General features: G+C 38.9%; 2 protein-coding genes across 9 annotated transcripts in view; one reads left to right on the forward strand and one right to left on the reverse strand.

Moving 5' to 3' along the window:
• Positions 1-12,436, forward strand: part of LOC131683731 (flotillin-2) — a 503,804-nt gene that overhangs the window by 91,347 nt on the left and 400,021 nt on the right. The gene's annotated exons all lie outside the window — the stretch shown is intronic.
• The window catches only part of LOC131683725 (glucose dehydrogenase [FAD, quinone]), a 62,603-nt gene that overhangs the window by 13,295 nt on the left and 36,872 nt on the right, over positions 1-12,436 (reverse strand). For 2 of the 3 annotated variants that reach the window (XM_058965967.1, XM_058965966.1), the window contains exon 3: positions 4,342-6,816. In XM_058965967.1, coding sequence (XP_058821950.1) covers positions 4,630-6,492 — 1,863 coding nt within the window. In that variant the 5' untranslated portion in view covers positions 6,493-6,816 and the 3' untranslated portion in view covers positions 4,342-4,629. Of the gene's footprint in view, positions 1-4,341; positions 6,817-12,436 lie in introns of those variants that run through there. The other variant, XM_058965968.1, reaches the window with a different exon arrangement.

Raw genomic sequence — 12,436 nt, forward strand, 5'->3', positions numbered from 1 at the left:
TTCAAAAAACGAATTCTATGACATGTGAGGGTTTAGTTTACAACGAAATTCGTATCATAAGAGTTATTTTATGTAATACACTTGTAAAAAGCAGTATTGCATACCAATCATTCGATGACTTATAATTTCATTGAGCCTGAAATTATTGTTATCAGAGGTCTTGAATCATTTGGATAAACGAGTTCTAATATTACCCCACATTAAAATCTTTCAAAATTCTTCCATTTACTTGCTTAACAGAATTCTGACAGAAAGTCACTCATGTATTATGAAACAAACCCTAGAAAAAATTGGAATCGAGAGGGTTCAACAAGTTGACCCAGGGAAACACAAAAATCTCCATTCTACAAAAAATTGAATATTTCCATCCGATTTAAACTAATAAGTGCTAATTTTCATTGGTTATTGGCAGGCTTTAATTTCCCATAAAAATATAATTTTTAGGATTGCTTTATCTTACCCAAAATATTGACCAAACGCTCATTTTTCTTCAAAAAATCACGAAAAATTAAGAAAAAGTTTAATAGATTCGTAAACAAAGTCAGAACCAGTGGTCGCATTAAAACAAAATGTTATAACGATCGAAAGAGCTTTAATTTAACTTTAATTCATCATTATAGTATTGCATATCGATGCACTACAACCGAAGGAATTTGGATTTTACTGAACGCACGTTTATTTTAAAGGTGAAATTCACACGAAAACTGTTCCATTGTAAATTTTTTGGGCCTCATTTTCGGATTCAGCACGAAATTTTACATCAGAAATGGTGTTGGAATATTGAAGTTCAGATTTTTATTTTGTAAACTAGTGTTATTTTCGCTCTTAGTCCTGGTTGCCATGTTCGATTTCAAGCTAGTCTTAATTGGCTTAGCACGCAAGAACAAACTCATAAATATACACTAGACAACAAGATTCAGGGCGCCACACGACGTGTGACAAAACTCTAATAATCAATGTATTGTAATTCTTTTGCGAATATTATTTTCCTCTAAGTTTGTATAAAATTATCTCAAAATTTTACGATAATCAGATGAAAAAATAAAATAATTTTTAATGGCGAAACTTTCTGTGCAATTCAATGCATATGAATTCGTTATACCATCGGACTTCAAATGGTGATATCTCAAGAACTATACGGCCAATTGGAGTACTTTGAGTTCTCTGAAGAGATTAATCTATAGATTTTAGAAATTTGTTCAAAAATCATGATCCTTCTGCATTGAGTAAGAGCAATTAACGAATTAAATGCAATGATTTATCTTTATACGCCTTCCAGCTTTTGAGTTGGTCGCCCATTGGTCACTTATCAAAAATCTGACTCAAAATTTGGTGTAGTTTCTAGATATACAGACCTCATCTTTCGACTTTTTGCGCCTAAGTTTTTATATCTTTGTTTTTGCAAATACCCTGATGGAGACGCCCCGTAGCTCGAACATCTTCTTTCAAATTAGTTTTAATTTCCTTGTTAGGGAAACTTTGCCACGGCGACCACCATTCAGGTTATCTTTTGTGACTATTCAAGATAGTTAAACAACTTTATATTGTTGAAGAATTAATGATTTTTACTAGTTGTGGAAACCATTTCCTGTCACTATTATTGACCCTTTAATGAACGCCGGTTTTAGATGGGTTCACATAACAATAGTCGAAAAAAGAATTGAGGAATTTCGAAACTTATTATAGGTCTAGATTCATTGACCTAAAATTAGTTAAAAATCCATTTTTAACGATATAAACCATTTTTTTTTAATTTCGCCTAATATGCAATCACTCTTTCTTTTTTACTTTTTAACGACATACAAATAATTGTATTGTAACATAGGCACTTTACCCGGGACTTCCGAAATCTGTGGTGGAAATGTGGCCAAAGAGGCTTTGGTTGATCATAAGTGACCTAGACCTGCAAATCTAAGCTGTTGTTCATGTTAATAGTTTTTAACCTATTCAGGATTTGAGGTTATCCGTTTGTATGGATAATTCTTATGTGACCGCATTAACCAACCTGTAACTCTGGAGCCGAAAGCCAGATCTGAATTAAATTCTATAGCAATTAACCCTCCGAAAGTCGTGCAAATGGCCCACTGTACGAGCAGCCGCTGGTGCGCTAAAACGATTTCGCTAGATTTTCAGAGCAGCGTGCACTCAGTGCACTAGCGCGACTTCCGGAAGGTTAATTGTACCTTACATTTGAAATCAAGATTGTGAAAGTAGTTGAAGAATTTTTTGAGAAATCAGGAAAGTTCTCTTGGGACATCAAGAACGGCATTAGGTGTCCAATGCAGTCAAAGAGACTTTGACTGGTAATCAGTGATCCGGACTTGCAAAGCCAAGTAATTCTGAGCCCATATTAATATGTTTTGCATCCTTTAGATATCATGGTGTTAGAAAAAATCAGTAGCAGCAGATGGGATCGTTGCGCCTTTGAGACTAGGTTTATGCAAATCGGTCCAGCCATCTCCGAGAAAAATTGGTGCCATTTTTGACACATAAATACACGCAAACACACATAAATACACACACATACAGACATTTTCGATTTCAATGAACTGCGTCGAATGGTATAAAATTCGATCCTCCGGGCCTCGGTTAAAAAGTCCTCAACTTTCTATATAAGAAAGGTTTAATATTCTCCACAATTATTTTCAAAAACATCGTAGAACGAAAGATTCATAGTTCACAAAATTAATTTCAGTTTCGATTGTTTTTTAAATGTGTACATTTTTTGCAAGTGTATATTTTTATTATTTAGTGTCATTATTTGGCTACATTTTTTCTTTAGAGTTGATTTCAAACCAACCAACGAATTTGAAGCACAAGATTAAAAAAAACAATTGTCTACAAATACCTACGCCACTTTGGACAGTAGAACCTCTTGACTTATGATAAATACATCATCTTTCGTATCCACTACATGTGGTAAGTTTGGTCAAATCAATTAGAGACAGGTCTACTTGTTAACAGATTTGGCATGGAATATCCTCATAGATAAAATGTTCGATTTTTATTTTCACAGTCGTATTTTAGTAAACTTTAATTGCCTTCAATTATGTCCCTTTCATGAAAATGAAATACATTCGTAAGAATTTCGATGGATCGATATATGAACGAGATATCGTATCGCCTCTAGCTTCCTTCGGTAGTATATAGCTTGTTAATGAAGTTCAAGGAAGTTCAGAGAATCGACAATCGTACCATCTTCAAGGCTAGATTGAAACAGTACTTTAAACATAGGCTTAACGAAATATTTAATTAATGATATTGTTTTGTAATTTAATGTAAACATCCGTCAGCAGTATTTAACTTTAATTTAATTTATAATGTGGATCCCTTAACAGGAAATCTATTTCCACTGGGATGCCACCTTAGTTAATTATCTTAAACTAATTGCACATCAATAAATGTCTGTCTCAGCTCAGTTTGTTTTATTTGTTTTGTTTGTTTTTGTTGCCATTGTTCATGGGCTGAGACAAGTTGCGTCCACTACCAGGGGGCTCTTGTATGAGTTCTTTGGTGTGGGGGAGTGTGGTGGGCAATTAAAAAAAAAAAAAAAAAAAAAAAAAAAGGTGGCTCAGGTGAACTTTTATGAAACAGTTCAGTTCCAAAGTCATGGCATTTTTCTCCCCCATTTTCGCTTCATTGATTCCATATCTATATAACATTGAAGACGTGAAAATACAGAGTGAAATGTTGATCTGAAAAAAACTTTAAAAGATCGTTAGCCGTTGAATCATAAAAATATACAAATTTTCTCATTGACTCTTCTCGTGTATTTTCAAAGTAGTTCTAGCTTTTGGAAACAGCGTTACTGTTGTGTGTGTGAGTGAGTTGGTGGCTGGAGTGCAGTAAGCAAATTACCCTTATCTCACACTTTGTGATATTTATGGTGAGATTCAAATTATTCCATGAATGGAAATATGTTTCATTGGTGTATGAGAAGGACTTCCTTTTTACCGCATATATTTCGGAAGATAGTGCTCACTTTCAATTGCTCAATAAATAAAAATATTATAACGTGAATCAGTCAGGCTTGGCTGTTTTCCTTAAATCTTTCTGGGTTTGTCATCTAAGCTTCGCTCTAGATCAGCGGTTCTCAACCTTTTTCGTACCACGGACCCCTTAGTATGCTATCAATATATCATTTTCAGTCTGTTAGGAAACAAGATTTGAAATATCAATATCCATTCGGCATATTTTTTTTCTTCGCGGACCCCCAGCGACGACTTCACGGACCCCTAGGGGTCCGCGGACCCCAGGTTGAGAATCACTGCTCTAGATAATAAATTAAAATGCGTTACAAGTTTTCTTTCTAGTATAATTATTGTTTCATTTGTCGTTTTTTGGTGATTTTACACTTGGTCCTATACTACTAAGGGTAACTCTTTACAAAACTAGTTTCGGGGTTGCTAACCTTAAGCACTGACAATCTCATTAATATTCAAACAACAGGGAAATTGGCTACAGGTTTACGAGTCTTTCTGTTTCTCGCCTCAACACTCATATTTCAGATCAACACAAAATGGCACACATTACTTCGTCTACTTTTTCTAGAAGCTAAAACAACTACTCAAAGTTTACTTACTAACAACAGTCAGTTATGCAATCTAGTTTTAGCCGCTATATTTTTTATCAACTATGTCCCAGCCAGTCTTCTTTGACCATGTTTGCACCTTTCTCGCCTATCATTATAACAGCCGCGTTGGTATTCCCACTGACAATTGTCGGCATTATGCCGGCGTCTATAACACGCAGCCCGGAAACGCCGTAGACTCGCAATCGTGGATCTACCACCGCCTCTGGATCCCAATCGGGACCCATCTTAGTGGTTCCAACCGGATGATAAATGGTCATAGAGATGGTTCGTGCCTGGCAATCAAGATAGGCATCCGACAGGAACTTGTGATGTTTGCAGTTGGGAAATGGTTTACGGTAGAGTCGACTGCCGAACTGTTTGAACACCTTCGCATCCGCCACTCGCAGTGCTATTTTAGCACCTTCGACAAGTGTCAGCGCATCGAATGGATCTTCGAAATAGTTTGGATTCATTATTGGATAGTGGAAAGGATTTCTTGATTTTAGTCGAACCCAACCACGAGATCGAGGACGTAGCAACAGTGGCATTATGGTCCAACTGTAAGTGTCAGAGATTGGATGGAATACTTCCTGATAGAGATCTTCCTTGAGGCCTAGAATCTTTTTCACACGTGCTCCTCCATCCGAGTTTAACGAGGCGGGTGCCATGTGGAACTGTATATCTGGCCAGTCCTGGGAAATATTGGCAAACGGTGTGTTCACGAAAGCAATTCCTTCCAGTCCTCCAAGCACAGTCATCGGACCTCGTTCGTTTATGACGTAGTTCATTGTAACGGAAGCAGCCTCAAGACGATTTTGCAGAATTGCTACTGGTTTATCGACAAGGAAAGTCAAGCCTCCCATTCCGACATGGTCCTGCATATTTTTACCAACCGGTAGATCGACTATTGTTGCAATTCCTATTTCATTCAGATGTTCCCTCGGGCCAATACCTGACAACATTAATATTTGCGGTGTGTTTATGGACCCCGCGGACATGATTATCTCTCTTTTAGCTTTGATAAAATGTCGTTTGCCCTGACGGAAGAATTCGACACCGATGGCTCTCTTTGTACCGGGGTCAATTAATAATTTAGAGACATGTGCATTCATTGCTATGTGTAAGTTTTTTCTCAAACGAATAGGTCTTAAAAATGCTTTCGCTGTACTACATCGGCTGCCCCGTCGGATAGTTCCCTGAGCGATCATGAACCCAGTTTGCTGAGCTCCGTTAATATCTCTATTCTCGTATCCGATCTCCGTGCCAGCTTCGATGAATGCCGCCACCAACGGTGTATGCCACGGTGCTTCCTGAACTGTAAGTAATCCACCCTTTCCATGATAGGGATTACTGGCAAGATAAGGATTCCTGTTATCTTCTGATTTGATAAAATACTGTAATACATCGTCATATCCCCAACCAGGATTGCCGAGTGATTCCCAGTGATTGAAATCATTTTTATTGCCTCTAACGTACACCATGTAGTTCAGTACACTGGAACCACCCAAAACTTTTCCTCTTGGCCAGTTGCAACGGTTGTTGACCATACCCAGACACGCTCGATTGGTGGGTTCGGTTTTATAGGCCCAGTCCAGTTTACTGAGTTGCAGATACGCGGACAACGAAGGAACATCGGATATCTCATTTTCGTCTGGTCCGGCCTCAAGTAGCAATACCTTCCATCGACTCACTTCTGTCAGTCTGTTTGCAACAACGGCACCCGCTGAGCCACCTCCAACTACTATGAAGTCGTACTCCGGATACAAGCTCTGCTGGTCGATAACCCGTGATTCCGGATCGACACGATCGTAACGGTAGTATGATATGGCCCCCAATAGAAACGGTATTAGCCATAGACTAGAGCCGACCACGGTGGCTGTTTTGATCACAGATGAAGCTATCAGTACATTGAATACCATCGCTGGAATGATTTAGAATAGCTTGTATTAGGTAAACTTAGGCAATAGAGAATAGAAAAGAATTCCGTTGCACTGGCTGGCAGTAGTGAGTACTGCCGCGTTCGTCGTCAAGAATTTGGATCTTTACGCCAATTTTTGCTAGTAGCCCTTGTGTGATGTTGGCTCTGAGTGCGACGGAACATAGTTCACTTTGTCGCGACGGATGATTCTGAAGGCTTGGAGTTGGGACAATCCAATTTCGACGTCTTCACACCTTGAATCCAGTGTTGCGCTACGCTCGCTTCAAGTGCGATTCGTCCGCAAATGGTTAATGGGTGTGTTCACCTGGAAGTAGAGAAAGAGTAAAGATCAATATACGAGATGCGTGAAAATTAACACTTGCACTATTGCGGGTATGGCTTGTAAAACATTAATTAATCATTGCTTTGTTTTTCTTTGCTCATTTCAGGTAATCATCGTCATTTGTTAAGCAGCGTGAAGTTTTAGTGAATTATTGGCAGCAATCATTTAGTCTTCGGTAAGTGGTTTCTTTGCTGTTGGTAAACTTTTTCTAAGTGACGAATTTAAACTGACACTCATTGATGTTAATTGAGTCGTTCTATTGTTATTGTTTAATACTTATAACCGCTCGTTCCTACTTTAATATATTAAGCTTTCTTCAGTGCTAACTCTTGATATATGGAAATCTAACAAACTTGGTAGAAGATTGAAAAAAAATCGAAAACCTGTACACTCGTCAAAGCAATTACAACCATTTGAAATTGTTTGATGTAACTATTTGCCTGAGATCAAAGTATTCTCTGTCATGAATTCTGGAACAATCACGTTTTTACGTTGCGAAAATAGGACCATGATCAGAAACTATATGTTTTATAATTATGTTCAAATTCCCTTCAGTAACGCCTATATAACGCTTTTATTAGTCGAGAAATGTGTTTTTGTTTTGTGAACTTCAGTCACGGTTTCCACTGTGTCATTATCAAATCGATTTTCTGTATTTGAACTAGTTTATAACTTTATTAACATTCTTCATAGAACCAAAGGTTAACTCGTGATTTTGTTCATATATTTACGGATATTATTCAGACTTTTCAGACTACGACGTGAACTGATTCATGATTTATTACATCTGATTAGGGTTGTGGTACCGGTAGTACCGGTACTGAAAATCCCGGGAATACCGACCCATTTTTGGTACAGAAATATCGGTACCGAATGTAAATAAGTACCGGTATTTTCGTCATCATCTCTAGCCGGTAATTGCGGGAGTGAAAGGACAGACTACTCAGCAGAATGACGCAAAATAAATAAATACAAATTACGACAGTAAAGTTGTTGTAATTTGTATCCGGTTCTTCAATCCACACTAGACACTCAAAATTGTATGTAGACAGGGCACTCAGGGGTGACACGTAATTGGAATGTGATATATTGTGACAGAATCACCAATTTGAAACGATAAAAAACTCACATGCGGAAAATGTAATGATTGCGTCACCTTACAGAAACTGTGAGAATTTGAACGGATAGAGTTACTTCAACTATGCGTGCGGTAGATTTATACCGTGTAGATGTAAGCTCGCAACTTACGAACTGGAAACTATCATGATAGCACAGTTTTTCTCATTGATGGATATAAATTTAACCCCCCCCCCCCCCTCCCGCTTCTTAAGCACGTCTGTGTTGTTGTTTAATTTGTATCTATAAAAGAACGAACACCGATTAACTATTAATTTCGGATTTGAAAGGCACATGAATCGTTTAGAATGGCGTAATTTGTAATTTGCTGACGGGCGGAAAAGGTGATAACTGGCAATAAGGGCAGGTGCACATAAGAGAAAGGAGCCATCGTGTTTAAAGGAGAATGGGAAGGCTTATCATACTGTTGCATTAGGCTGAATTGTGTATGAGAGGTGATTGAGGAAAGAATCCTTGTTTATTTAAAAAGCAATCTTGGAATCAAAGATGCGTCGTCGTGTGCGTCGAACATCTTGTTTCACTCTGGAGTGTTTTCTCTCTTTTAGAAAAAATCGAGTACCGGTGCTATCGATACTGAGAGCTTCAGTACCGCGATACCGGTTCTCTCCAGAAAGGGTCGGTACTAGAAACCCTAGATCAGATTTTCGTGGTGGAGAATAAGTTCACAAAATCAAAATATATTTGCTCGTGATCTATTTCACGAAACTCGGAATATTATTCATGAATCCTTTCAATCATTGTGAACTAGTTCATGATTCCTAATATATTCGTCACAATTCAGTATTCGTGCTAGCGAATTGGTTCATAAAATCATGGAATAATGTTCACGTATTCGTGAACTAGTTAATAATACAGTAAAATAGTCACGATTGACCTTTCGTCCTAGTGAAAGAGTTAAAAAAATCGGAAAATATTCAAGTATATGTGAACTGACTCAAGATTCTTGGCGAATTGATCACGACTGGCCATTCGTGATCGTGAAATAGCTCATAAAATTATAAAATATTATTCATGTAAACAACTCCATAATGAGATAAACACTAAGAAGAAGACCAGACCTTTCTGATGGCACTGTTGCTAGGAAAAAAAAATCTCAAAAGTGTTATCAATCGATTTAGGACATGTGTTAATGTGATCCAGGTTCACTAAAATTTTGTACGAAAAATCTGCTACCTTAATACCTAGCTAATTTAAGCAGGCCTAGTCTCACAAGACACTAACTTATGTTCGAGCCTCATCCAAGATGGGTTCTTAGTTATCTTTGGGATCGTAGCACAAGCCCTGTAATTGTTCTGTACACTAAGAATCGGCTGCAACGTCTCTCGAAACAGAAGGTAAAGTTTTGCACCCAAATTTTTTTTTTCAAGGATTTTTATTTGCTTTATTAATTGTAGTTTGTGTAAGTGGAAAAGGCGCAATTCCACCTTTACGTACATTAAAATTTTTAATTATTTTCTGAATATTTTCTCAACTGCATGTTAAGAATCACCTGTCTTCCATCAAAAATGAGATGCAAACTTATTTATTTGTATTCTCTTTGTATTGTGGTTAGTCACCTCCTACCCTTTCCGACCATACCATTCTGCATTAATTTGCAAATCGTCGTGATTGCATTTAGATGGTTCGGATTCCTTAAACAAACTGCAACACAGTGATCATTGTTTGCGTTAGAACATATATAGGTAGCACTAGTCAGTCACTCAATTTACATATTCATATCCGTATTCATGGTCACCAGTGTTACATTAATAGTAACTTTCCATCGCATAGTACAAACTGTTGCAAGAACGGAGGACAAAAGCGCCTTCGTATTGAATCAGTCGTGAAATCCAGCTACAGACGGGTTTCGCTGTTTGTTTGGGTGATTTTTCAGAGTACGAGGTATCTACAGTGCAGTGTGTCAACAAGCAAAGAAAATTACAAACTTGTTATGACTGAGAACTGTTCGTGGAACCGGCAAATTCAGGTGGCAGTGCGGGAGGATGATTGTCGCGGCTTGCTTTCGACTTATAATACAACAAATCGGTTGTAGCGAGCGTGTTTTATAGCAACAGTGTCTACCTTTAGGCGCTTTACGATACTTGTTGAGCTAGCATTTTTTTTCCTATTGAGAAATCCACACAATTCCTCTGTGGCGGTAGCGCTGTTCAAGTGGCATATGGTGAGCTGTGGGATGGTCACGTGCTTTTATCACCTTTAATATTAAAGAAACTAGAAGGACATTTCGATTTTTGAGAAGGTATGCTTGATTTTTTATGTTGAATAAGACACGTAAAATATAATTAGACAATATAAAAAAGTTTTACATATCCCGACGTTTATTTACTTTTTTAAATTGTTGTAGTAGTACTTTCTTCATATTACTGCACTAATTGATTCGGTGATTTAATATCACTCCATGTCACATGTCTAAACGTTAGCTAACCACAGTTTAAACATGTCATGATGATAATGATGATGTAGTGAACTCACCATCAATTCAAGGGCTACGCCAGTGGCTGCAGTTGCTTTTAACAGCAAAGTCAAATGTTTCTAGCAAACGACATACAATTTGTCGCTGTATGAACTGCCGTTCTACGCATACCTTTTTATTTATTAACAGATTAAGGCCGAAGTGGCCTGTGCCGTATACAAAAGATTCCTCCATTCCACTCGGTCCATGGCCGCGCGTCGCCAGCCACGCAGTCTGCGAAGGGTCCGCAAATCGTCTTCCACCTGGTCGATCCATCGTGCTCGCTGCGCACCACGTCTTCTTGTACCGGTCGGATTGCAATTGAGAACCGTTTTCACCGGGCTATCCGACATTCTGGCTACATGCCCGGCCCACCGTAGTCGTCCGATTTTCGCGGTATGACAGATGGGCGGCTCCCCCAACAGCTGATGCAACTCATGTTTCATTCGCCGTCTCCATGTGCCGTCTTCCATCTGCATTCCACCGTAGATGGTACGCAGCACTTTCCGTTCGAAGACACCAAGTGCGCGTTGGTCCTCCACGAGCATGGTCCAGGTCTCGTGCCCGTAGAGAACTACCGGTCTAATCAGCGTCTTGTAGATGGTCAACTTCGTACGACGGCGAACTCTGTTCGACCGAAGTGTCTTGCGGAGGCCAAAGTAAGCACGATTTCCTGAAACGATGCGTCTACGAATCTCTCTGCTGGTATCATTGTCGGCGGTCACCAGTGATCCCAAGTACACGAACTCTTCAACCACCTCGATTTCGTCGCCACCGATGCAAACTCGAAGCGGGCGGTTCTCTTCTCGTGAACCTCTTCCTATCATGTACTTTGTCTTCGACGTGTTGATGGCTAGTCCGACGCGCTTGGCTTCTCTTTTCAGTCTGGTGTAGTCTTCCTCCATCTTCTCAAAGTTTCGTGCAATAATATCAACGTCATCGGCGAAGCCAAGTAGCTGAACGGACTTTATGAAAATCGTACCACTCGTGTCGATCCCTGCTCTTCTTATTACACCTTCCAGCGCGATGTTGAATAACAGACACGAGAGACCATCATCTTGCCGTAACCCTCTGCGTGATTCGAAGGGACTCGAGAGCGTCCCTGAGACACGAACTACGCACATCACCCGATCCATCGTCACCTTCACTAATCGCGTCAGTTTGTCCGGGAATCCGTACTCGCGCATAATCTGCCATAGCTGATCTCGATCGATAGTGTCGTATGCGGCTTTGAAGTCGATGAACCCTACGCATACCTGTCCCATCTATATAGGGAATCCCATAGAACATGGGACAACTAAGCTTATAACGGCAGTGAAGGGCCAAAAAGGGTTGGATCCATAAGCAGAAGATCTTATGCACACTTCACAGGAACAAATAATCTCCTTCCAACAAGAAATTCCAGACGTTTGAACAGTGGCATTTGCGATACTTGTTAAGGCACTACCTGATGGTTTGTGTGAGAAGAGCGCGTCATTCTTACCATGCCATGACAGATAGGAATATCAACAATAACTACATAATTTCAAAAAATTAGGAAGTCAGTGCAGACATTACTATTTTCTGACTAGAGATTATCCATGACACAGTTCGTTTGATGCCCTGATGCACCCTCCCTGCCCCAATAATGAAATAAATAAATATCTTGGAAAAATGCATATAACGAATGCAATGAATATAGTTGAATTAGAAATAACAAAATGTAATGAAATCCTTTGAAGAAATAAAATGTAATATCTTCAGTTGTTCCTTTTATACTCCCACCAGCCAATGCGTCGCAGCACATCATTACACCTAAGTTCACAATTGTTGGATCGAGTGCAAGTCAATTTAAACATCTTCGCTTTACCCGTTACTGTACAACAATAAAACAAATACATATGAATCATTCGAGTCTACCGTTTCAATTCCCAACCCACTCATTGGGTCGTTCTAAGTTAACTGATAAATATATTGTATTTTACCTCGAATTCCAAAATATTCGAATCACTAGTGACCATTCCATTTTTGAAA

Source organism: Topomyia yanbarensis, chromosome 2 (assembly GCF_030247195.1).
Source record: "Topomyia yanbarensis strain Yona2022 chromosome 2, ASM3024719v1, whole genome shotgun sequence".
NCBI lineage: Eukaryota > Metazoa > Arthropoda > Insecta > Diptera > Culicidae > Topomyia > Topomyia yanbarensis.